This window comes from Podarcis melisellensis, assembly GCF_964234715.1.
Source record: "Podarcis melisellensis genome assembly, chromosome: Z".
NCBI lineage: Eukaryota > Metazoa > Chordata > Lepidosauria > Squamata > Lacertidae > Podarcis > Podarcis melisellensis.
This window is the reverse complement of record NC_138547.1, coordinates 23,689,825-23,712,102: the sequence shown is the minus strand read 5'-3', so window position 1 is coordinate 23,712,102 and position 22,278 is coordinate 23,689,825. Positions and strand designations below refer to the sequence as shown.

Below are 22,278 nucleotides of genomic sequence, written 5' to 3'. Positions count from 1 at the left end.
GTGGATAAGTGTATCCAGCAGCAGCAGGCATTCTGATTTTGCTACACACCTCAGAGCTTTTATCCCTTGTAGAGACAGATAAACCTCTTTTCTTTGGACTTGGTTGGCATCCATCTGTCTCGAGAGACAATTATTATGTTATTATTCTGCCCTTCAATCATATTCCCTGCACATTTCACAACAGGAAAAAACAATTGACATTGAACAAAGCAAATGTAAGAACAGCATTTGAACGTTTTATTTGAGTTTTGTCAACTGCTTTGTTCAACAAACTAACATTACTTTTTTAATACCTCTGCTTCTTGTCTTGGAATCCTCGGGGTAATGGATTAATTCCAGTTCATATCGTTAGTGTTTTCAGAAAGATAGAGAAAACCCACTCCATTTAACCTCTTCTGCTCTTCCTTTGGAACTTTCCTCTTGCTCCACTGTTTCTCCTTCTACCTGGGGCTCCAGCTTTCAATTTAAGCAGTAGCAGCAGACACAGACTGAGTTGAAACCTAATCTTCCTTATATATCTCTCTGCCTTAAAAAAGCCATTTGTTTTCCTTACAGGTAGAAGCAACTGTGCACAGCTCCCAAATCATGAAAGGAAACTCACCAAAACCATACTTATGGCTTATCAGAATGATAATGAGAATAAACTACATTTTATAATCTGAAAAAAAATATTTAGTTAGATGGCAGCATATTGCTCTGTTGAATTAAGAGGGACAGGATGCAGAGTTGGACCCCAGAAACCAAATCAATTGCAAGGGGCATATCTGTCCAGAAAATAGTTTGTCCAATATATCCTGCATAGCTCAGTTTGTGCAGATTTGATCAATGTTCTAACCCATCTAGGTGTTATACTTTCAGACCTCTCTTATTTAGTTCCTGCCATATGTTCCTGGGATCCTCAGACAGCTTCGGAAGACATCTGTGTATTTCTCCAATGAGGGTGAGAGAATCCTAGAAGGAGAGAAAGATGTGATGAGAGGTTTTCCTTCGGACAAAAGCTTCTTGCCATTACTTTTTTTTAATGTAGTAATGTTCGCTATAGCTGCAATTTCCATGCATATGCCTTAATTCCAGAGTATGGAAGAACAAATGAAATTCTATTCATCTTTGTAGCATAATGACTAGGAAACTAAGCTATGAATCCAGAAGTCTCTGGTTTGAATCTTGTCTCTATCACAGGGATGGGGAACATGTGGCCCTCCAGATGTTGCTGGACTACAACTCCCATCATCTCTGACCACTGAGCCATGCTGGCTGGAGCTGATGGGAGTTGAAGTCAAATAACTCCTAGAGGGTAACTGGTTCACCAACCCTGCTCTTCCATGAGCTCACTAGGGGAGCTCTCAGCTTCAGTGCCCATCCCATCTGCAACATGGGACCAAGGCTCCCAAGAAGGCCGCCGCAAGCCCCATGAAGGGAACCCCTTCAAGTGTTGTCCTGAAACCCCTAGACCAAAAGAGACATGGACTGAATTAAAGACTGCTTGACCTTCTAGCTGAGAACTGGGAGGGAGGCACCCAGGACCAGGGCTGGGAGAGACATCAGTAGCAGCCACCCAGTGAGGACATCCTGGCCTGTATGTGACTGACATTTAGCCTCTTCAACAGCAAGAAGGTTCAGCTGCTGAATGGCATTTGCTGGAATGCTGGAGAAGAGCAGCAGTGGGGATTGACAAACTTTGCTCTACTGTAGTGACTTCTGTATCACCATCTATTTTAATTATTTGAATATATACTACAAGTTGCCATGAGAACTTTGGTTAGTAGGCGGGGTACAAATACTCCTAAACAAATAAATAAACAAACCAATAAAACTGACTTAACAGGGTTGCCTTAAATACAGCAACTAGATAATGTACACAAAATGCTTTGAGTACTGAAAGTATTTTATAATATTACTATCATGTAACATTCATGTACCGTGAATAATTCATGTACTGTTCATGTGCCATGAATAAGATACCAGACACAACATTCAGCACAGTGAGTTCTATTGAACACCCACTCTTCCATTAAATGTATGACTGCTATTCCCTACCCTGAGCACTCTGGATATATTGTGAAAGCAATATAAAACTGATTAAGCAAATACAGGTTATTATCCAGGACAGTGACATACATTTTAAGCATCAGCAAGAAAACACAGCGGGGAAATGCATGAACAAACAAAATTTCTATCAACAAAATCCCTGTACCAAGGAGACAGCAAGGCTTAGTGGAAGAGAACATGCAGAGGGTCCCAGGTCCAAACCCTGGTGCCTTCCATTAAAAGTTATTCTCAGTAACAGGGCTAGAAAAGCCCCGCTGCCTAGAACCTGGAAGTACCGCTGCTAGTATGAGGACAGAAACAGGCTCAAGTAGGCAGACTTGCTGCATGCCAGGTTCATTTGTTCATAGACTGTGCCCATAGTAACCGTAATTGAGTTCTTCTTGTGTTCTCCATTTATATATTGTAGAATGCTACTGCACTGATTGCAGTAGAATTTTCAGTAGGATGGTTGTGTTGGGGAAATGGGGTTAGGGAAAAAAAGAAATGGAAATAAAACAATGCTATTTGGAAATAGAACAGTTAAATCGGTTCCCAAACAGGGGCTTGGACCACAGAGAAGGAACTGGCTGGAGCATCCCAGGAAATGTCTAGAGAAGGCTTCTCTAACCTGGTGCCCTTCAGCTATTTTGGGCTACAACTCTGATTAGTCTCCTGCTCAGCTGTCCTGGCTCAGGTGATGAGAGCTGCAGTCCTGGAGGGCACCACGTTCAGGAAGGCTGCCCTAAAGCTATCAATACAGGCTAGACTTAGTAAGTAAAGTAAATGTAAAGGGACCCCTGACCATTAGGTCCAGTCGTGACCGGCTCTGGGGTTGTGGTGCTCATCTCGCTTTATTGGCTGAGGGAGCCGGCGTACAGCTTCCGGGTCATGTGGCCAGCATGACTAAGTCGCTTCTGGCAAACCAGAGCAGCGCACGAAAATGCCGTTTACATTCCCACCGGAGCGGTACCTATTTATCTACTTGCACTCTGACGTGCTTTTGAACTGCTAGGTTGGCAGGAGCAGGGACCGAGCAACGGGAGCTCACCCCGTCGTGGGGATTCGAACTGCCGACCTTCTGAGTCCTAGGCTCTGTGGTTTAACCCACAGTGCCACCCGCGTCCCTCGTAGAATTGGTAAGTACAGCAGTGCAATTGGGAATTTGCACATGGGGAAATTGCACAACCTTTTCACCAAGATAAAAAAAAAAGCCAGTGTTTCCGAGTCCTGAACAAAACTTGCAAGCAGAGAGGAAACAAGGGGGATGTTTTGTTCATGAAGTTTGTGCAATAAAGTAAAGTGTCAATCTTCCACATTCTGCAAAAGAGGAAAACAGAAAGAGAGAGCAACTGCATGCAACTGACAGGAACAAGGACCACCTAACAAGAATTAAACAGGAAAGCTTTGCAAAGTGGAAGGGAGCTGCTTTCTTTTTATTCTGCTTTGTCTGCCATAAACCACTAAAAAAAAAAAGGTTTGCATGGACACCTGGGGCAATCCAAAGTTTTGTAAATAAGTATAAGTATACTCATAGAATGGGACACAGGTGGCGCTGTGGGTTAAAGCCTCAGCGCCTAGGACTTGCTGATCGAAAGGTCGGCGGTTCGAATCCCTGCTGCGGGGTGCGCTCCCGCTGCTCGGTCCCAGCGCCTGCCAACCTAGCAGTTCGAAAGCATCTCCGGGTGCAAGTAGATAAATAGGGACCGCTTACCAGCGGGAAGGTAAACGGTGTTTCCGTGTGCGGCTCTGGCTCGCCAGAGCAGCGATGTCACGCTGGCCACGTGACCCGGAAGTGTCTCCGGACAGCGCTGGCCCCTGGCCTCTTAAGTGAGATGGGCGCACAACCCCAGAGTCTGTCAAGACTGGCCCGTACGGGCAGGGGTACCTTTACCTTTATACTCATAGAATCATAGAGTTGTAGAGTTGGGAGGCACCTGAGGATCATCTAGTTAAACCCCCTGAGATGCAGGAATCTAATTCATCTATATTTATTTGTTAGGCTGTTAAAATGCCTCTCTCTCCACCTAAATCCTGACTTACTTTGGTATACATGTAGTCTTCCAACTTCTCTTTAAGTAAAACCCCTTCCATCAAGGCCTTCCATCGTCGGAGAAAAGCATCATCAGCCAGCTCTGCTCTTTTCTTGGTGCAATGGGCACATTGTGAAGGTTGATGCATTTCAGTGTCTGCTACCTGAGAACAAAGTAAGAAATAGCTATTAAAATCATTAAAATACTGTCTATGTCTAACTTTTATACATGCCATGCTCTCCAAGGTAATGCAAACTACTTAATGAAAAAACTTTCCCCACAGAATGAGATCAATAACCATGTCCAAGTTACTTTTATACCCCATGTAGTCAGACTACCTCTGTTTCACTTAAGGCTGGTCTTACTCTTTTGAAGCTATTGTATTTTAATGGCTGGTATGTACCCATCTTTTCCTGTAGTAAGCAAACATGCTCAAAACTTTTGGCCACCGAAAGGTATCAAAAAGACTAACTTTTTTTTAAAAAGGGATCCACTGTAAAGAATTCCTGAAACACTTATTAAGTTTCTGATCCTACACATGCTTGTTTGGGAATAACACAGTTTATACTTACCGGTACCTATGAGCAGGCAGTATTAGGACTGCGCTGTAAAGTGCCCTGAGAATGAGGCAGAAGAATTAAAGTCTTTTTTTTTTTGCAGGGCAAAACTGGAGGACAGATTGCTGCACAGTTCAAGTACATATTCCCACTTATGTGGCTTGTGAGGTTAAATGGTATAAGCATTAATGTGGGTTCACTACTAAACCAAGAATAAGCAAGTTAGGCTTATTTTACCAAAGTCCTCCATATGAACACATAAGACCTACACATAAGATTCCTGCATAAGACAATTACATATCAAATTCCTGCATAAGACAACCACATATCAAATACCACAGAGCTGTTAATGCGTATTTACTGGGTAACACTGTGTTTTACACATCTCATCTATCCCACCACATCCCTGTGAAAAGGAGGCCTCTTTGAAGAACAGAGGATGTGGCCAGAAGACAGAACATCCTTCAAGGGCATCCCTGAAACTCATAACTGCATTTGACTTCCCAATCAAACAGAGAATTGGGCTTGGGTTTTGCTGATCTGGGTACAAGTCCTCTTTTAAGGACACATTCTTATAGTGCTTTGGGGGCAATTAATCTTTCACACAAAATTGCATGAGCAAGACTTGGAATGAACGATTTTTGCACCACCATCACCATCTTTTTGGAATCATGACATCACAGAGTACCCCTGCTCATACTCAAGAGTAGTCTGAAACAAAAAAGGCACTAAAGAAGAACTTGAGTTAATTACTTTAATCACAACACAAATTTGCTTTGCCTTATTTTTAAAAAACAAACAAACTCCCAATACCATGAACGTTAAAAAACTTTAAGAGAGCTGAGTTGCACTTATGTAAACATTAATGTGTTTTGTGAGATCATGTGATGGTAAACAAAAATAGTTTGGTTGAAATATGGATTGAATTAGTAATGCAAGGAAAAAACAAGCCCAACCTCATGTTTTAGTTTCAGTGTTACGAAAAGAACTTTGTCATTTAATGACAATAATATACATAAAAGGATCAGTACCAGTCAAGTCTCAACATCTGTATTAGCAAAGATAATCAACATTTGCCAGGAACATTCCCTGGAACTAAAGACAGATCCATTCCTTCTTTTAGTACCTGTTTCAGTATCTCCTTGATATTTTTCAGACGGAGTCTGTTCAGTAGTTGATCAGGGACTGTGCAATTCAAATCAAATGTCAACGGCTTCTCTGAAGTGAATGCGTGCCTCTGTTCATTATGCTTGCTCCTCTTCAATGGCATTGGGCTTGGTGTATCATGGAGCTGATTTATTTTGATGGCACAAAAGGATTGTAGAGCACTCAGTTCTTCCTCAGATACCTCAATAATTTCTGTCAATATTGCACCAGCAAAAAAAATACATACATATAAATATGACTACTTGAAGAGGCAGGAAAAGACTAATCCAACTCCCATCTGTGCAGCCTGTCATCAGGAATTAGTATTCCCACAACTCGGAGTGTACAATACGCTCTATGCAGACTACAAGCCTCTCCATGAAAACAACTGAAAATAAATAGCCCTAGAACAAAGGGGAAAGCATGTGTTTCAAAAGAATAATTAGATGCTTGATATTACAGCAGAATTTGTGGTAATTAAAAGAAAATGGAAATGTGGTAAATAAAAGTGACACAAGAATTACCCTCAATGCAGACATTAATGAAAACAGTTTCAGATAATTGCTTAATTTGACTCCTTTTAAATCAGAAATTACAATGTGCATGAGGAAAATATATGAAAAAATATTCAGAAAATAATTCTAGGCAGCTATTAGGCTCTAATCCAACAGATTATGTATTAAACAGCTGGGGCTTTGGATACATATAGATAATAACCAAAACAGCTCATCCATGGATGACAGATGAAAGAGGGCTTCTTTCTCTCCTTCCTGAACAGACCACCAGTAGGATGTGGGCTTTTGCAAGAGGGCCACATGCTCACAGCCCTAGCTGTGCTCATCTGGGGACCTTTAGCTCCACAGGTGCACTGCTGACAAGTTTGGCAGTCCAAGCCCTGGGTGCAGGGTTTACCTGCCTCTATTTATGAGAATGGAGTACCTTATTCAAACTGGGTATCTCTTCTGAAATGTAGGAAAACTTTTTTTTAATAACAAACTTTAATACCTTATCCTCAATGTTTTTAGAGGGTAGCTGTAAGAAGTCGTGTAAATAGCATATAGTTTCTTTGTAATAAAGAAGAGGCAGAGTAGTGCCTCATGCTTTGTTTATATGTAGTCATTGTATTCTTTAATGGTGGACAAGATAATCTCTAGGATGATTTTAAGAGTCCTCTAATTATTGTTGTTGCTATTTTACAAAGCAAGTTGCAAAATTTCTAAACACTGCAATTTCTCTTAGAAGGTTGTAATTGCTTTCTGATTTCTTTTTATCTTATAAAGATCCTGTGTGTGTTAGATTCTTTAAAATGTTATTTTCATTGGTCAACCTTAAATAAATTATATTCATATACAATGCTAGTGCTTTTCTGGTTTGTTTGTTTTTAAATGAGATTCCTGCATTGAGGGGTTGGACTAGATGACCCTCAAGATCCCTTCCAACTCTACAGTTCTATGAAAATGCTGAAATTTCACCTGCCATTTATTGTGCAGACCTTTTACAAAGTTTGTAAAAAAAAAGAAACTAAAACTCTCCAACACTTTTTTATCTGCAACAATTGTGCAAAAGGCAAAAAAGAACTCCACAATCTCAGCAGAAGAATACAAATAATGTCTACTAACTACTGAACTGCAAACCCTGTCTAACAGATACTTAAAGCATCAAACCACAAAATTCAACTGCATCCCAGATATTATATGGCTGCAATTGCAAGCTGCAGAGACTATTTTATGCATACAGGCAGCCCCCCGTTTACGCACATTCAATATGGGGGCAGAGTGGGGTGTTTGCAGACTTTTTCAATGGGTTTCAATTATACATTATTTCACCAGCGCATGGTGCCTTTGAAAGTAACCTCTGTGTAGATGGCTACCTGTATTTGAAAGGAAGATAATTCTGCAGAAATGGTTTCCCCTCCCTTCCCAGTGAACAGCTGGTGCCAGGAGAGGGCCCAGAGGGTCATTTGAAAAATGGAATTAAAAAGAAAGCTATAGACCTTATCCAAGTAATGATCTAGTACAAGACCACTGAATTGAATGGGATTTACAAATAAGCCAGCCTGTGTTGATTGTATTTCACATTCCTTGTACAGTGGTACCTCGGGTTAATTTTGCTTCAGGATGAGAACAGAAATCGTGCTCTGGCGGCGCAACAGCAGCAAGAGGCCCCATTAGCTAAAGTGGTGCTTCAGGTTAAGAACAATATCAGGTTAAGAACGGACCTCCGGAACGAATTATGGTAAGTACTTAACCCAAGGTACCACTGTACAGACAGCGTGTGATCGAGATCGCAAGTCACTGTATGTACTGTATTATCCCATAATCTTTGCTATGTTTTTCTGGGCTTAGTGAGTAGGCCTTAATTATCCTGCAGCTAATCTTCAATTATGCATAAAAACGATTAAGAAGCTGTCCCTACCAATTCCAAGTGGATAAAACAAATTGTAAGAGGCTCTTGTGGCTGTAGATTCCAGCATTTATTAAAACCCAGGGATGCATTTTGGGGCTTTAGAATATAAAAGCATATGCAGTTATTTCACTGTTCTGTTACTGTTCTGTCTTCAAAGGAACATTCTCAAGATGCTACTGGTGTGTTTAAGACTATATTGGTTGACCCAAACATAACACAATTTAATAGAGTTTTTGCTAGAAGATCAGAAAGCCAACCCAAGGAACCTATGCTAACACTTTTGAAGGTAGAATTCTGTAGGCTGGTGCATGTTGTCAAAGCTTTCTGTAGAGGCTTTAACAGTTAAAATCAAGATTTATGTACCCATAAATATGAGGTTGCCATATTTCAAAAAGTGAAAATCTGGACACAACACAAAATTGTTTAGCTTTCTTTTTGGATGGGCAAAGTCATTTTTAGTTTTGTCCAAACTGTTGAACTTTTTCTGCAAAATCTCAAAAATGGGGTGGGGTGGGGTGTTGAGCTATTTTTTTTAAAAGAATGAAATTCGCCAAAATCTACACTTCCAACATGGACTCCCTTATGTCCAGATGCTCCTGGACATTTTAGCCATTTCCACCCGGACGCTGTTTATGAGGGCTTAATACCAGCTATAACCAGGAAATTCCGGACATATGGCAACCCTAATAAATATACAATAAGCCACTGGAAATATGTCCACCACCAACAAGACACATTCCATGCAGCTAGTTCCAGTCAATCATCTAGCACAGGGGTGCAGAACTGGATTTCAATTTTTATCTCCTCAATCCTCTGTGAGGCTGCCAGACTGGTGTCTGGGAACGGCTGTCAGGACCATATAATACCAGTCCAAAAAGATCTACCGTATTTTTCGTCCCATAGGACGCTCCGTCCCATAGGTTCCCATTGGTTCCCCAAAACCAGGTCGGGGAACAGCGGTATGGCGGTGCTCCGCCTCCCCGCTGTCCCCCGAGCTTGTGGGGCTGGCTAATGTCTGCCCGGCGCGAGGGGCGCTCTGCTTCAGGGCTCCTCATGCGCTGGGTGGCAGGCTGCTATCCGCAGCGTGGGGAGCCCTGCGGGAGGTCCCACAGGGCTCCCCATGCTGCGGATGTCTGCCTGGCACGAGGGGCGCACTACTTCAGGGTGCCCCACGCGCCGGGTGGCAGGCTGCTATCCGCAGCGTGGGGAGCCCTGCGGGACGTCCCTCACTTAGAAATGATGTTCAAAACCTTTGCAGGGAAGAAGAAGACTGGAAGTGAGTACAGACCGTCCAACAGTCAAATGGGCTACATGAATGAATAAATGATTGAATGATTTATTGATTTACAAGTCACATCTAAAAAATGACTCACTGTTAATTGGTTCAATGGCAGGTTTAGCTAGCCGAGTGCTAGCTTTGTTTTCTTTCAGGAGACTGATCCATTTTCTAGTTAAATATTCTCTTACAACTGCAGATTCCAAAACTTCTGATTTTTGATCTGGGGGGGAAAGGCAATGTATGTAGGAGGACAGTGTTGGAACAGAGTAAAACATGCACACACACACAAAGGAGGAATAAACAGGCCTTCACATGGGGCAACTTTCCTGTAATGTACATGCCCTGGAAATCACAGGACTCAAAGAAGGAAAGCCTCCTGACATAGAACCAGGTGCAGGTCCAGTTTAGCCCCCACACTTCTTATATTCATATTCATTCCACGCACAATAGATGTTATGCTCAATTAAATGTACACAGGATGAACAGTAGGGCTGCAATCCTATGCTCTCCTTAAATTGAGTGCTGGTGAACTTATTAGGGCTAATCTTCTGCGTAAATATTCTTTAGATGGCATGTCATCCACTTTTCACATTAATGCTTATACAGAATAGCTACCACCTCTTGCCATGTCCACCCTTCCCTGCTGCTGCAACACATGGGCATGCAGCCACTGTTAGCCTGGGCTGAATGGTCTGGCTGTACAACATGAACTAAGAGCAGGCTTGTATGAGGAAAATGTGTGTAGAGCCTTTTGCACTGTTTTGCTCAAGTAGTTACCACTGGTGTGAAAGGATGGCACAAGTACAGAACCTGAAATGGGTGCAGGATTCATCAGCTTTTCCTGTATTAGTTGCCTCCTACATCTCTGCCTTTCTCTTACATTAGCAGAGAGCTTTGTCTGTCCACAATTGTCACCCTAGCAAAGGGAAGTTAGTGATCACCTGCACTTACTAGGTGAACCCAAGACACATGGAAGATGGAAGGTCTTCCTACCGTCACCACCACTAAACATCTACACTTCCTCCTTGGCGCATAATGCTTCCTGTACAGTACTGCTAAGTGTATTCAGCAAAAATAACATTCTGACCTGGTAAACCAGTATTCTGAGTGTTCTGCTGTGAACCCTGCAAATGACGTTTCCCTTTCTCTGTCTTCCCCACTTCTGCTTTTCTTTGCATTTTTGCTGATCTAAGTCTCCTCCCACTAAACATAGGATTGAATGAAGAACTGATAAAAAAGCATAGGGAACCTAACACACCTTCATCATTTTGACTTGATGATTGCCATGTGCTTTCAGACAGATCCAACACAGCACGGCATTCTGACTCCTCTCCAGAGTAATAAGATTCAAATGGGTCATTTTCATATTGTCTGTAGGTTTCCTCCTCTCCTTCACTGAAAGATGTAAACGTATCCTCTGAATAGTCTGGGATGGAGCTGCTGCAATGCCTCCTCAGGTCCATCTGCTCTGATACATACGTCCCAGAGTTGTCTGGCCAGCTAGTTACAAGGATGTTCAACTAAAAATAATCAATGCAAAATTTATTATAGATGTAATACTAGGGAGCTAATAGAAAAATATCACTCTGTACACTGTCAGCACAACAGTCAACAATGAACTCTGAATATTAGTCTGAAATGCAGCAATACCACCAGTGATTAATTGCACAACCCCCACATTTATGAATAAAATCCAAGAGGATAAAAATGTTAGTCTGTTGTAGCAAAAAGTAAAATAATAAGTGGCATCTTAGAGACTAATGGCTGCATCCAAATTCACACTCAAAGCAGACCCATTGAAATTAATGGATGTGTTAGTCACATTCATTAATTTTAATGGTTTTACTCCCAGCATGACTAACACTGGGTACAAACTTAAGGCTACAATGCTGTGTGTACCTGGGAGAAAGGCTAACTGAATCTATTTATTGTGACGTAAAGTTTTTGAGGATTACTAGTACACGAAAGCTTGTGCCCCAATGCAGTCATTATTGGTTTTATGAAATGTTATACTCCAATTTCTCTTAAAGCAAGGCTTAATGTAGCTTATTAAAAAAGCACCTAACACATGTGAATAACCACCCTCCCCTCCAAAAAAAAAAAAAAAAAAAAGAGCACAAAAAAGAACAGAAGGAGCAAAATTACAGTGGTACCTCGGGTTATAGACACTTCAGGTTACAGACGCTTCAGGTTACAGACTCTGCTAACCCAGAAATAGTACCTCGGGTTAAGAACTTTGCTTCAGGATGCGAACAGAAATCACATGTTGGCGGCGCGGCGGCAGTGGGAGGCCCCATTAGCTAAAGTGGTACCTCAGGTTAAAAACAGTTTCAGGTTAAGAACGGACCTCTGGAACAAATTAAGTTCTTAACCTGAGGTACCACTGTACTGGGCATTGAAAGCACAGGTAAAAAGAAGTTTGCCTGATACTGAAAAGACAGTACGTAATCATGACACCAGACAAATTTGCTTGGCACTGAATTTCACAACTAGGGCACCAAGGCCATTTGGTTCTTACAGAATATGACAGTAATTCAGGTATCCCAGTCTCAAGCCATTTAGGTTCAATAATTTTGAATCAAAAACAATATGGCAGCCAATGTATATCCTAAGAACTTGTGAAATACATTTTAGATGTATACTCTGCCCTACAAATACATTATCAAGGCAGCTTACAATAAAATATTTAAAACATGATACAACAATTAATGCATTAAAATAAGCAAAACACAAAACAGTAACTCTATTAAAGCAGCACCCCATAAATAAACCATAAAAGTGAATAGGTTGAAAAGCTTTAAAGGCTAATGCTGCAAGTACTATTATTTTTATAAAAAAAAATAATAGTCACAGATAAGGTCTGGAAATACATGGATGAGTAACAGAGAAGCATATAATAAAAGGTTTCGTATCACTTGAACATATTTTCAGGTGACGGAGCACTCAGAGCTTCCCACCCCTAGCTTTAAAAAAAGATGTATTGCTTAATACAGTGGTACCTCAGTTTACGAACTTAATCGGTTCCAGAAGTCCGTTCTTAAACCAAAACCGTTCTTAAACCGAGGCACACTTTTCCTAATGAGGCCTCCCGTCGCCGGTGCCCTTCCACTGTTCGGATTCCATTCTTAGACCAAGGTAAAGTTCTCAAACCAAGACACTATTTCCAGTATTGCGGAGTTTGTAAACCAAATCTTTCTTAAACCAGACTGTCCTTAAACCGAGGTACCACTGTACTTATAAATCCTACAAGCCCAGAAAAATTGGCAGGTACTTTAGATTCTATTTTGTTGAGCTTTTTTTCTTTACAGAGACAGACCAGTATCAAAAGAAAAGAAAAAATCCACCACCACAAGCAAAACAATTAACTCTAGCAAGGAAATACAATTCCTTTTTCTGTAACTAAGATCAGACTGCCTCTAGTACACATTGGCATGATAAAAATTACATATTCTAAAAGAAATATTTGCACACTGATAGCCTAATTTTAAAAGCAAAAACCTTCATACATAAAGAAGTAACCCTCTAAAAGAATTGAGAAGATAAGGTCCCATATTTTTAAAACAAGCACAAACACATTTTACTTCAATGATGCTATCAGGACTATCATGTATCCAGAAGGTACACTGGATAAATGCTCTTTTATTTTATTTATGCACCCAAGCATAGTTTAGCAGCACAGCAGAAATTACCTTCTGTCCATGTTTAAAAAGGACCAACTTGGCATGTTCCTGACAACTTCTGGCAAGTTTATAGCCGGGAACAAATTAGAATACTTGGGTGACTTCAGCAGGCAATCTAAATTCAGGCTATGGCAACAAAGGGACAGGTGAGATCTGCACAGATGCAGTTACATATCCTGACAGCACATCCTGATGCTTCTTCATTCAGGAGCAAATTCTGTTGTGGTCAGTGAAGCTTATTCCCTAGTGTATTCAGGATTACATATTGTTTTGCCTGGGAATAAGGACTAAGAGTTAGATTAACAGCTTCACAGACCACACATTTAAGAAAAATTGTATATATCAGGAACACCATAGAAAAAGCCTGCAAACACCACAACTGCTCCCTCCAAACTTCCGTGCTCTAACTCCAGCTCTCCACAAGTCCCAAAGGTACTGGTGCAAGGGCTCCCAAGATTGCACGTGCAAAGGATTGCTAGGCACCTTCTCTTGTTGGTTTGGTGTTTTTGCTGTTTTCTCGCTCTTTTGGGGACTTATTGTGCCACTTCTGGATTCATGGTAATGCGTGCATGCGCAGTGCATTTAACATACATAGATGGGGAGTTGCCTGTACAGAGCTGCTTTTAACTGTATACAGTCGTACCTCAGGTTAAGCACTTAATTCGTTCCAGAGGTCCGTTCTTAACCTGAAACTGTTCTTAACCTGAGGCACCACTTTAGCTAACGCTGCCGCCGCGCCGCCAGAGCACAATTTCTGTTCTCATCCTGAAACAAAGTTCTTAACCCAAGGTACTATTTCTGGGTTAGCGGAGTCTGTAACCTGAAGCGCATGTAACCTGAGGTACCACTGTACAAAGCATTCTGAACCTTTCAAATACGTGACCGTGATAACTATTACTATTCACCACTCATTTTGCATTGGACCTATGAGAAAAGGGCCACATAGTTCAGGGGCATTGCAAAAGGTCTCAGGTTCAAAACGCAGCATCTCTAGGAACAGACCCTTGCTTGAAACCCCAGGGGTGGGGTGGCCACTGCCAGTTGGTGAACTGTAGAGTGTAGATAATACCGAGGTAGATGGGCCAACGGACTAACTCAGTACGGGCAGCACTCCTATGTTTACAACACCCCTGTAAGGTAGACCAGTATTAATAAAAGCAGCCACAGCGGAAATATGCTGGGCAGCTGGTTGCCAGGTTAAGCAGCTGCTATATCCTAGCACAGCAACGCAGAGCTAATTGATAACTCTGAAAAAAGGGGGAGCGTTCGTGACTAAATCTTCTCTTCTTAGATGCAGGAGGGGGGAGACACCATAAGAGGGGGGGGAGGAGGCGTTTTGGGCCTCCTTTTCCCAAGACGAGGAAACGCCAGAGATAGACTGGCTACATGCATTTGTTTTCAACCCCCCCGCGAGCCTCTCACCTAAATGCAGCTTGGCTTTGAATCAAAGCCCAGCCCGCCCGCCTGTCGAAGGCCGCTCGCTGCAGTTGCCATGGCTCCCGCGAGCCAGCAGTGGGTGTCACGCTCTTAACTTCCCTCCCGCTCACGTTGCCGTCGCTCTCGGGTTCTGCTTCGAGTGGTTGGTTTGCATCTAGGTCTGATGTTTCCTCCCACCCGCATTCAGCGCGATCGTCCTTTGCAGGTTTTGGGGTTGCCAAGCAAGACACAATTTCACCTGCCCTAGCCAGAATCCCACCACAAATAATTTGGAGCGATGTCGTGTGTGTGTGTGTGTGTGTGTGTGGCGGCGGCGAGACATTTATGTAATGTAATAGGAATATTTAAATAATTAAAGCAGGCGGTCTGCACAAGTCCATAGGGACTTTTATTAGAAGGGGTTTCCACACACACCCCAGGCCCGCAAAGAGTTTCTCGGGGGGTGGCGGGACCAATCAGCGCGTGCTCAAGTGGGGCGGGTTGCGTTTTTAGGTTCATTTTACTAAGAATACACATAGTAGCCATAGCTGTCAACTTTTCCCTTTTCTTGCGAGGAATCCTATTCGGAATAAGGGAATTTCCCTTAAAAAAAGGGGAAAGTTGACAGCTATGATGGTAGCTTCATTCACTGAAGAAAGGTCCTTCTGTGCTTATGGCGCAGAGGCAAGCAGATCACGGTGCTAGATCAGCAATCTTAAGGGAACCAACAGCTGTGGCCTTTTTTTCAAAACGAGAAATGCTATATTGCTTTGAACTAGAGGCGGGAAAGCTGGCTCTGAAAATGAAGTTAGGATATTATTCAGCCACCTCTCTCATTTCACAAATGGAATCAAAGGCGCTCTTATACGCTTGTGTATGAAGTTGCTTCTAGTCCACAAAAGTTTATTCTTAACAATGGCAGCAAACGAGGGCAAGGTAAGCAGATCACAAGTAAACAGGGATAAGACGTGAAATTGCCTAATGCTGCAAAAGCACATAAGTGTTTTACTCTGCTAAAAAGGGCTTCACATATTCTCATATTCCGCACACATGGGACAGAAGGCTTAAATTTTAATTTACAGAATCAATCCATCTCCATCAATGCCATAATAAAAATGTGTTATGTCTTTCAATACCCAAAGGTTGGCTGTGGCTACAGATGGAAGTGACCAACCCACACTCACACATGTGCTCAAGCAGGAATCAGGGTATTTCTGATAGGATGATTAGAGCAGGAGAGTGTTGCATCCCCATCTGTAGTGTGTGTGGCCTAACAGATGCGCCTTCTCTCCAGTTCAAATGCCCATCCTCTTTCTTGGTGTGTGGGTCACTAGGAACTGGTTGGAACTTTAGTCTTCCCTGTGTATTATGTATTATACAGTGGTACCTCAGGTTACAGGTGCTTCAGGTTACAAACGTTTTAGGTTACAGGCTCCGCTAACCTGGAAGTTGTACCTCGGGTTAAGAACTTTGCTTCAGGATGAGAACAGAAATCATGTTTTGGCAGCGCAGCAGCAGTGGGAGGACCTACTAACTAAAGTGGTACCTCAGGTTAAGAACAGTTTCAGGTTAAGAATGGAACTCCAGAACAAATTAAGTTCTTAACCCAAGGTACCACTGTACCTATATCCCACCTCTCTTTCAAGCAACTCAAGGTGGTGTACACAGTTTTCCTCTCCCCCCCACCCCATTTTATCATCACAACACCCCTGCAAGGTAGGTTAGGCTGAGAGTAACTGACTGGCCCAAGGCCTAAGTGGGGATTTGAACCTTGATCTCCCAGATCTTAGTCTGACACTCTAGCCACTACACTGCAATGGCTGCCTTGTGTAGCAAGTCCTGCTGCTCCCCTGAGTTGCTGATCTGTTGTTCATAAATACGCACAACTACAGTATTGAAGTTCTCCTGCTTCCTGACATTAGGGCAGATCTGTTGCAATCTTTCTTTACAGAAGCGAGAACCAATAACCTTCTCAAAGCCATGGGATTCTACACCATAAAGACACTGGGCTCGGTAGATTGGTTTAAATCACTCTGCTAACCACAGCACTGAGTCTGTTTAGTTTTTGCTTCCGCTGGCAAAATTATTGGACTCTTGGGGGGAAGTGGCATAAAATTTTGTTTTGGGGACCCAATCAGGCCCTGAGAAGAGGAGTTAGCTACCCCTGCTTTGAGGTTCCCCAAAACCTTTTCTTACACACTTCTAACATTTCTGCTTTTATACCATGATTCACCACCAACATTAGGATAGTCCAATACTTTTCTGTAGCTGCTACATTGTCTTCATTTAATATTAATATTTAGCATTAGGGCTTTAAGGAATATATACATTTTTATTGCCTTGCTTATTTCATGTAGATATTATTTACAGGAATGAATTGCAAGCAGCACCCCGTTGGAAATATTTAAAATAAAATACAGTGGTACGTTGGTTCTCAAACTTAATCCGTTCCAAAAGTCTGTTCCAAGACCAAAGCATTTCTAAACCAAGGTGCACTTTCCCATAGAAAGCAAATTCAAAAAGGATTAATCTGTTCCAGACTTTTAAAAACAACCCCTAAAACAGCAATTTAACATGAATTTTACTATTTAACGAGACCATTGATTCATAAAATGAAAGCAATAAACAATGTACTGCAGTCACTCAATCAATCAATCAGCTGAACTGGATTCCACACAGTCACAAAAACAAAAAAAGAGCAGCAGAAACAAAACAGCAAAATAAATAGCAAAAACAGACAGACCTCAGCGTAACACTCAAAATGGAAGTGGCACTCAAAACGGAAACGTGGCACTCAAAATGGAAGTGTGGCACTCAAAATGGCAGTGTAACACTCAAAACAGAGCATGTTTGGCTTCCAAAAAAAGTTTGCAAACCGGTATACTTACTTCCAGGTTTACAGTGTTTGGGTTCCAAGTTGTATGAGTACCGAGGTGTTTGAGAACCAAGGTACCACTGTAAGTAAATAAATATAGTTACAGATAGGTAGCCGTGTTGGTCTGCCATAGTCAAAACAAAAAAAATTCCTTCCAGTAGCACCTTAAAGACCAACTAAGTTAGTTCTTGGTATGAGCTTTCGTGTGCATGCACACTTCTTCAGATACCTAAATAAATATAGTTACTGTGCCACAGCAAGTCCTGCCCTGGCTTCTGAGGCCAATGTATTACTTATTGAAAAGGCCAGTCTTCTTCAGCTCAGTGAGCTTCCAAGGAGGTTTACAAGAATATAAAAGTTAAAACAATCACAGTAAAACAGCAGTAAAACAATAAAACTTTCCCATAAAACAGCAATGGTCTGAAGTAGAAGCTGAAGCCTAAGGGTCAAATGTGGGAGATCAGTTACCAGATCTTTCAAAATCCTCAGTCCCCTCCCTAAGGGCTTGGGGGACAGTTAAATTCTGCTGTCCATGAACCAGGTAAGGTAACTACAGTCCCATCAGCTGTACTCCACCGATTTCTACCCAGCAAAATGACAAAAATGTGGAAACTGAAAAACAAAGCACTTTAAAGCCAATTGAGGGAAGATCATTTTTATAGTTAGTACCGAAACAACCAATATCAAGATGAAGGTCTACTAGGCTTGCATGTTGAACATGCTGCATTATGGTAGTGCATCAGGGGCAACTTACAGCCCGTCCCCCGGGAGCAATGCCTCAATACCTTCCGCATGCACTGTGTCAGGAAGATTTTGGGTATCACATGGTAGGATAGTCTCAAAGATGTGTTCTCCCAAGCCTACATTCCCAGCATGTTCACACATGTCATAACTAGGATTCCCACTTAACCATGAAGTTCTTACTGAGTGACTTTGAGCTGGTCACTTATCCCTTATCCTAACCTGCCTGTTACGAGGTTAAAACAGGAGAAGAAGGTGAGAGGACCCTGTGTACAACCATGATCTCCTTGGAGTGATATACATTTGCAATATATATAGATTGGATTTACCTACTGTATATAGAGTTCAGTGGTACCTTGGGTTACATACGCTTCAGGTTACAGGCTCCGCTAACCCAGAAATAGTACCTCGGGTTAAGAACTTTGCTTCAGGATGAGAACAGAAATTGTGCTCTGGCAGCGCAGTGGCAGGAGGAGCCCCCATTAGCTAAAGTGGTACCTCAGGTTAAGAACAGTTTCAGGTTAAGAACAGACATCCGGAACGAATTAAGTACTTAACCTGAGGTACCACTGTAAATAGATGCAGATCAAATGGCTGCTAGAGGCACGGAAAGAAGAGCCAGTTAAAGGTTGGCAATGCTTCTTTGTCACTTCAGTCCTGCAAGGTGTGACATGCATGGGAACTGTCTTATACAATTGGTCCATCTAGCTCAATATTGTCTACACTGACTGGTAGCAGCTCTCCAGGATTTCAAAGGGGAAATTTCTCCTTGCCCTACCTGGAGCTGATAGGAACTGAAGCCAAAGCCTCTGTATGCAAGCCATTTGTTCTTCCACAGAACTATGGCTCTTTCTCATGCACAGGAATCTGCCTTTTTTAAAGTCAGACCATTGGTGCATCTATCTCAGTTTTGTCTTGATTGACTGGCAGTGACTCTCTAGAGTTCCAGGCATGAGTCTTTCCCAGCCCTACCTGGAATTGGGAATTGAACTGGGCCCCTTCCTGCATGCTTGCAAAGCTTGCTATGAGCCCAGGTGTCTCCTTCCGTGCTTTCAGTCTGTGGATTTCCAACCCAGGCCTTTTCATTGTCTTTCTGCAGATCACACCACTGCCAACAATGCCCCTTGTTCCTGTCATAATTTTTATTTTGAAGAGTATCATTCTTGCAAGTAAACAGTTGTTTTTTCCCCTAGAACCTGAAGGTGCTAATAGATAGTCCAGCCTAGTTGTGTCATGGGATATTAAGATTCGTCAGTGTTAGTATTCTCAAGCTGTTTCTATACAGAGTGTTAGTGTTGTGTAACATAAGAGACTCTGACAAGCTCTTGTAGAAGTGCATTTAATTGTATGTTAAGTGATTTTTTAAAAAATCAGCTCTACGTCTAACTAGGGGCACACACTCTAATTTTCCCACTGTTCACAATATGCCCATCATTATTACGTGTGTGTGTGGGGGGGGGGGGAGAGAGCGAGAACTTGTACTCTTTGTATCCTTTGGGGTGCAATACACTATGTGCAGGGTTGGTTATACCTTTAGGTGGAGTGAGGTTGCTGCCTCAGGTGGCAGATTCTGGTGTGGCGGTGGCGGCAGCAGCAGCAGCGCTGCCCCTCTTCCCTCTTGAGTCCCATATGCTAGCCTCTTGCCCATAAGTTCAATGGGCAATGTTGACTTCAGCATTAAAGTCAGGTACATCAAACTGAGATTTGCAATAGGGAGCAAAATGTCTTGAGGCTGGACCTGACTCTGTGCACAGAGAAGCATTTCATACAATGAGAACTAGATAATCAAAGTACAAAACTTTACCCCCCACCCCCTGGAAATAGATAAAGGCCATTCACTTGTACAGTAGAAGTGCTCACTCAGGGACACTCATGCTCATGGAGAACCCAGCAACGAAGAACTAAGTCTACTATCTTTTATTCTACAGCATTTTATAATAACAAGGTTTGCGATGACACTAACATTTTTCCCCTGAGGAGAGACTGTTCTTTTCTAAATTAAACATTCTTCATTCTTACCACTCACAACTGGTTTATATTGTGGACAGTAAAGGCAGTAAAGGCTAGTATCTTCTGAGAAAATTAAAGATACAGTACCATTGTCGTTGACATAGAAAGAACATCTGTCACAAAACATATATAACATATCAACATGTGAAGATAAACATTTATAAATTAACAAAAGCAGATAGAAATCAACACAACAAAGCTAAGTCCTACTTAGAGAAGACCCATTGAAATTAATGGCCATGATGACCAACTTAGGTCCATTCATTTCAATAGGTCTACAGCCTTACTATAGCGTTAACACTGGATACAGCCCATTGCCTCTTACTGGTGTTGTGAGTGCTTGCATAGCGGGGTCTTGTGTCCTGTTTTAAAGTGTGCAGTCTTCTGTTTGAAGTTACAGTCCAAAGAAGAAAAGGGGTGGGGGAGGAGGACTTGAAGCTGTCCACCTCCAGTTAGCACCTGGGCAGCAGTCCGAGGGGGTACACAGATCACCTGGACCCAGTGCTCTCCATGGTGGTTTGATGCAATGTCTTTCCATTGCAGAGGGAACACTGGTTAGAGTGTTCAACTAGAACCTGGGACACCAGGGTTCAAATCCCCACTCAGCCATGAAGCTCACTAGGTGACCTTGAGCCAGTCACTCAATCTGAGCCTGACCTACCTCACAGGTTGTTGTGAGGATAAAATGCAGAGGAGAAGAACAATGTACACCACCCTCAGCTCATTGAAGGTAGGGTGCAGGGCCGTCTTTACCTGAGGGTGCAAGGGGTGTGGGGCACCCGGGTACTGAATTCTGGGGGGCACCAGGTGCCCACGGCTGAAGCTGCCTAAGCTCTTAACTATCTACCTGTTATGAAATAATAAATAATTTTGATCAAGCTAGAAAAACGAAATACACATATACCTAGGTAAAGGTAAAGGTACCCCTGCCCATACGGGCCAGTCTTGACAGACTCTGGGGTTGTGCGCCCATCTCACTTAAGAGGCCAGGGGCCAGCGCTGTCCGGAGACACTTCCGGGTCACGTGGCCAGCGTGACAAAGCTGCATCTGGCGAGCCAGAGCCGCACACGGAAACTCCGTTTACCTTCCCGCTGGTAAGCGGTCCCTATTTATCTACTTGCACCCGGAGGTGCTTTCGAACTGCTAGGTTGGCAGGCGCTGGGACCGAGCAGCGGGAGCGCACCCCGCCGCAGGGATTCGAACCGCCGACCTTTAGATCGGCAAGTCCTAGGCGCTGAGGCTTTAACCCACAGTGCCACCTGCGTCCCTAGCACATATACCTAGGTATTACACATATACCTAGGTATTACCAAAATGTATACCTACTGTTTCACTAAAGGACTTTCGACTTTGTGGCTCATTTACCAAAGACGCACCACACCACCAGCAGCAACTGTCATTCACAACGGCGGCACTTCAGATTCAACGACGACATTGTCATTCTCAACTGCACCGTGCACACAAAATTAACTCTTGCATCAAAATATTATGTTACATGTTTTATTGAGATGTGCTGCTATGTGGCAGCAGGGTCAGCGGCACCTTTGACACGACTGACGTTTCTCCTAAGTAGGAGCCTAAACAGTACTTATAAGTTTAAGTGTGGTGGTGTTGTATACTTAAGTATAAGTGTAATGTAAATAAATGAGCAAATAAAAAAGTTTGTTTCTTTTTCCTCCCTTCTTTCGTAAACAAGAGATAAGGCGTAAGCGTAGCGTCTGACATAAACATAATAAACGTTAATTTGGGGGCTAAACTAAATTTGGGGGTGCTGGGCGGATCTTTGCACCCCGGTGATGCATATGCTAAAGACGGCCCTGATAGGGTGTGATATAAATGTAATAAGTAATTGCATCAGTACCAGCTGCCTGTCACCCTGGGTGTAAAGAAACAAAGTGAAAGGATAAACCAGACTCTCTCGCACACGTCAATGCCGTATCTAGTTGGAAAAGGTTTATGATTGAACAGCCGCCACCCTTTCATATGGAGGGGGGCAGTTTAAGGGGGACACTCAAAGAAACTTGCACCTGCATCTTGTGGTCTCAGTGTTTAAAGTGAGAATCTCCCCCACCTGTCAATTATAGCCTATACTACGGACTTTGCACCATA

At 42.6% G+C, this 22,278-nt stretch overlaps 1 protein-coding gene across 4 annotated transcripts in view; it reads right to left on the bottom strand.

The window, feature by feature from the left end:
* Nucleotides 1–214: 214 nt before the first annotated feature.
* Nucleotides 215–22,278, bottom strand: part of LOC309362021 (uncharacterized protein C8orf48) — a 384,870-nt gene continuing 362,806 nt past the window's right edge. The window contains exons 1-7 of one of the 4 annotated variants that reach the window (XR_014164717.1): nucleotides 14,549–14,699; nucleotides 10,705–10,966; nucleotides 9,541–9,666; nucleotides 5,742–5,974; nucleotides 4,069–4,221; nucleotides 733–951; nucleotides 215–658 (exon numbers count right to left, since the gene is read on the bottom strand). Coding sequence is in view for 3 of the 4 variants with exons in the window: in XM_081897498.1 (XP_081753624.1) it covers nucleotides 847–951; nucleotides 4,069–4,221; nucleotides 5,742–5,974; nucleotides 9,541–9,666; nucleotides 10,705–10,909 (822 nt within the window). In the remaining variant the exon portion in view is untranslated. Of the gene's footprint in view, nucleotides 952–4,068; nucleotides 4,222–5,741; nucleotides 5,975–9,540; nucleotides 9,667–10,704; nucleotides 10,967–14,050; nucleotides 14,126–14,548; nucleotides 14,700–22,278 lie in introns of those variants that run through there. The other 3 variants (XM_081897498.1, XM_081897497.1, XM_081897499.1) reach the window with 3 other exon arrangements.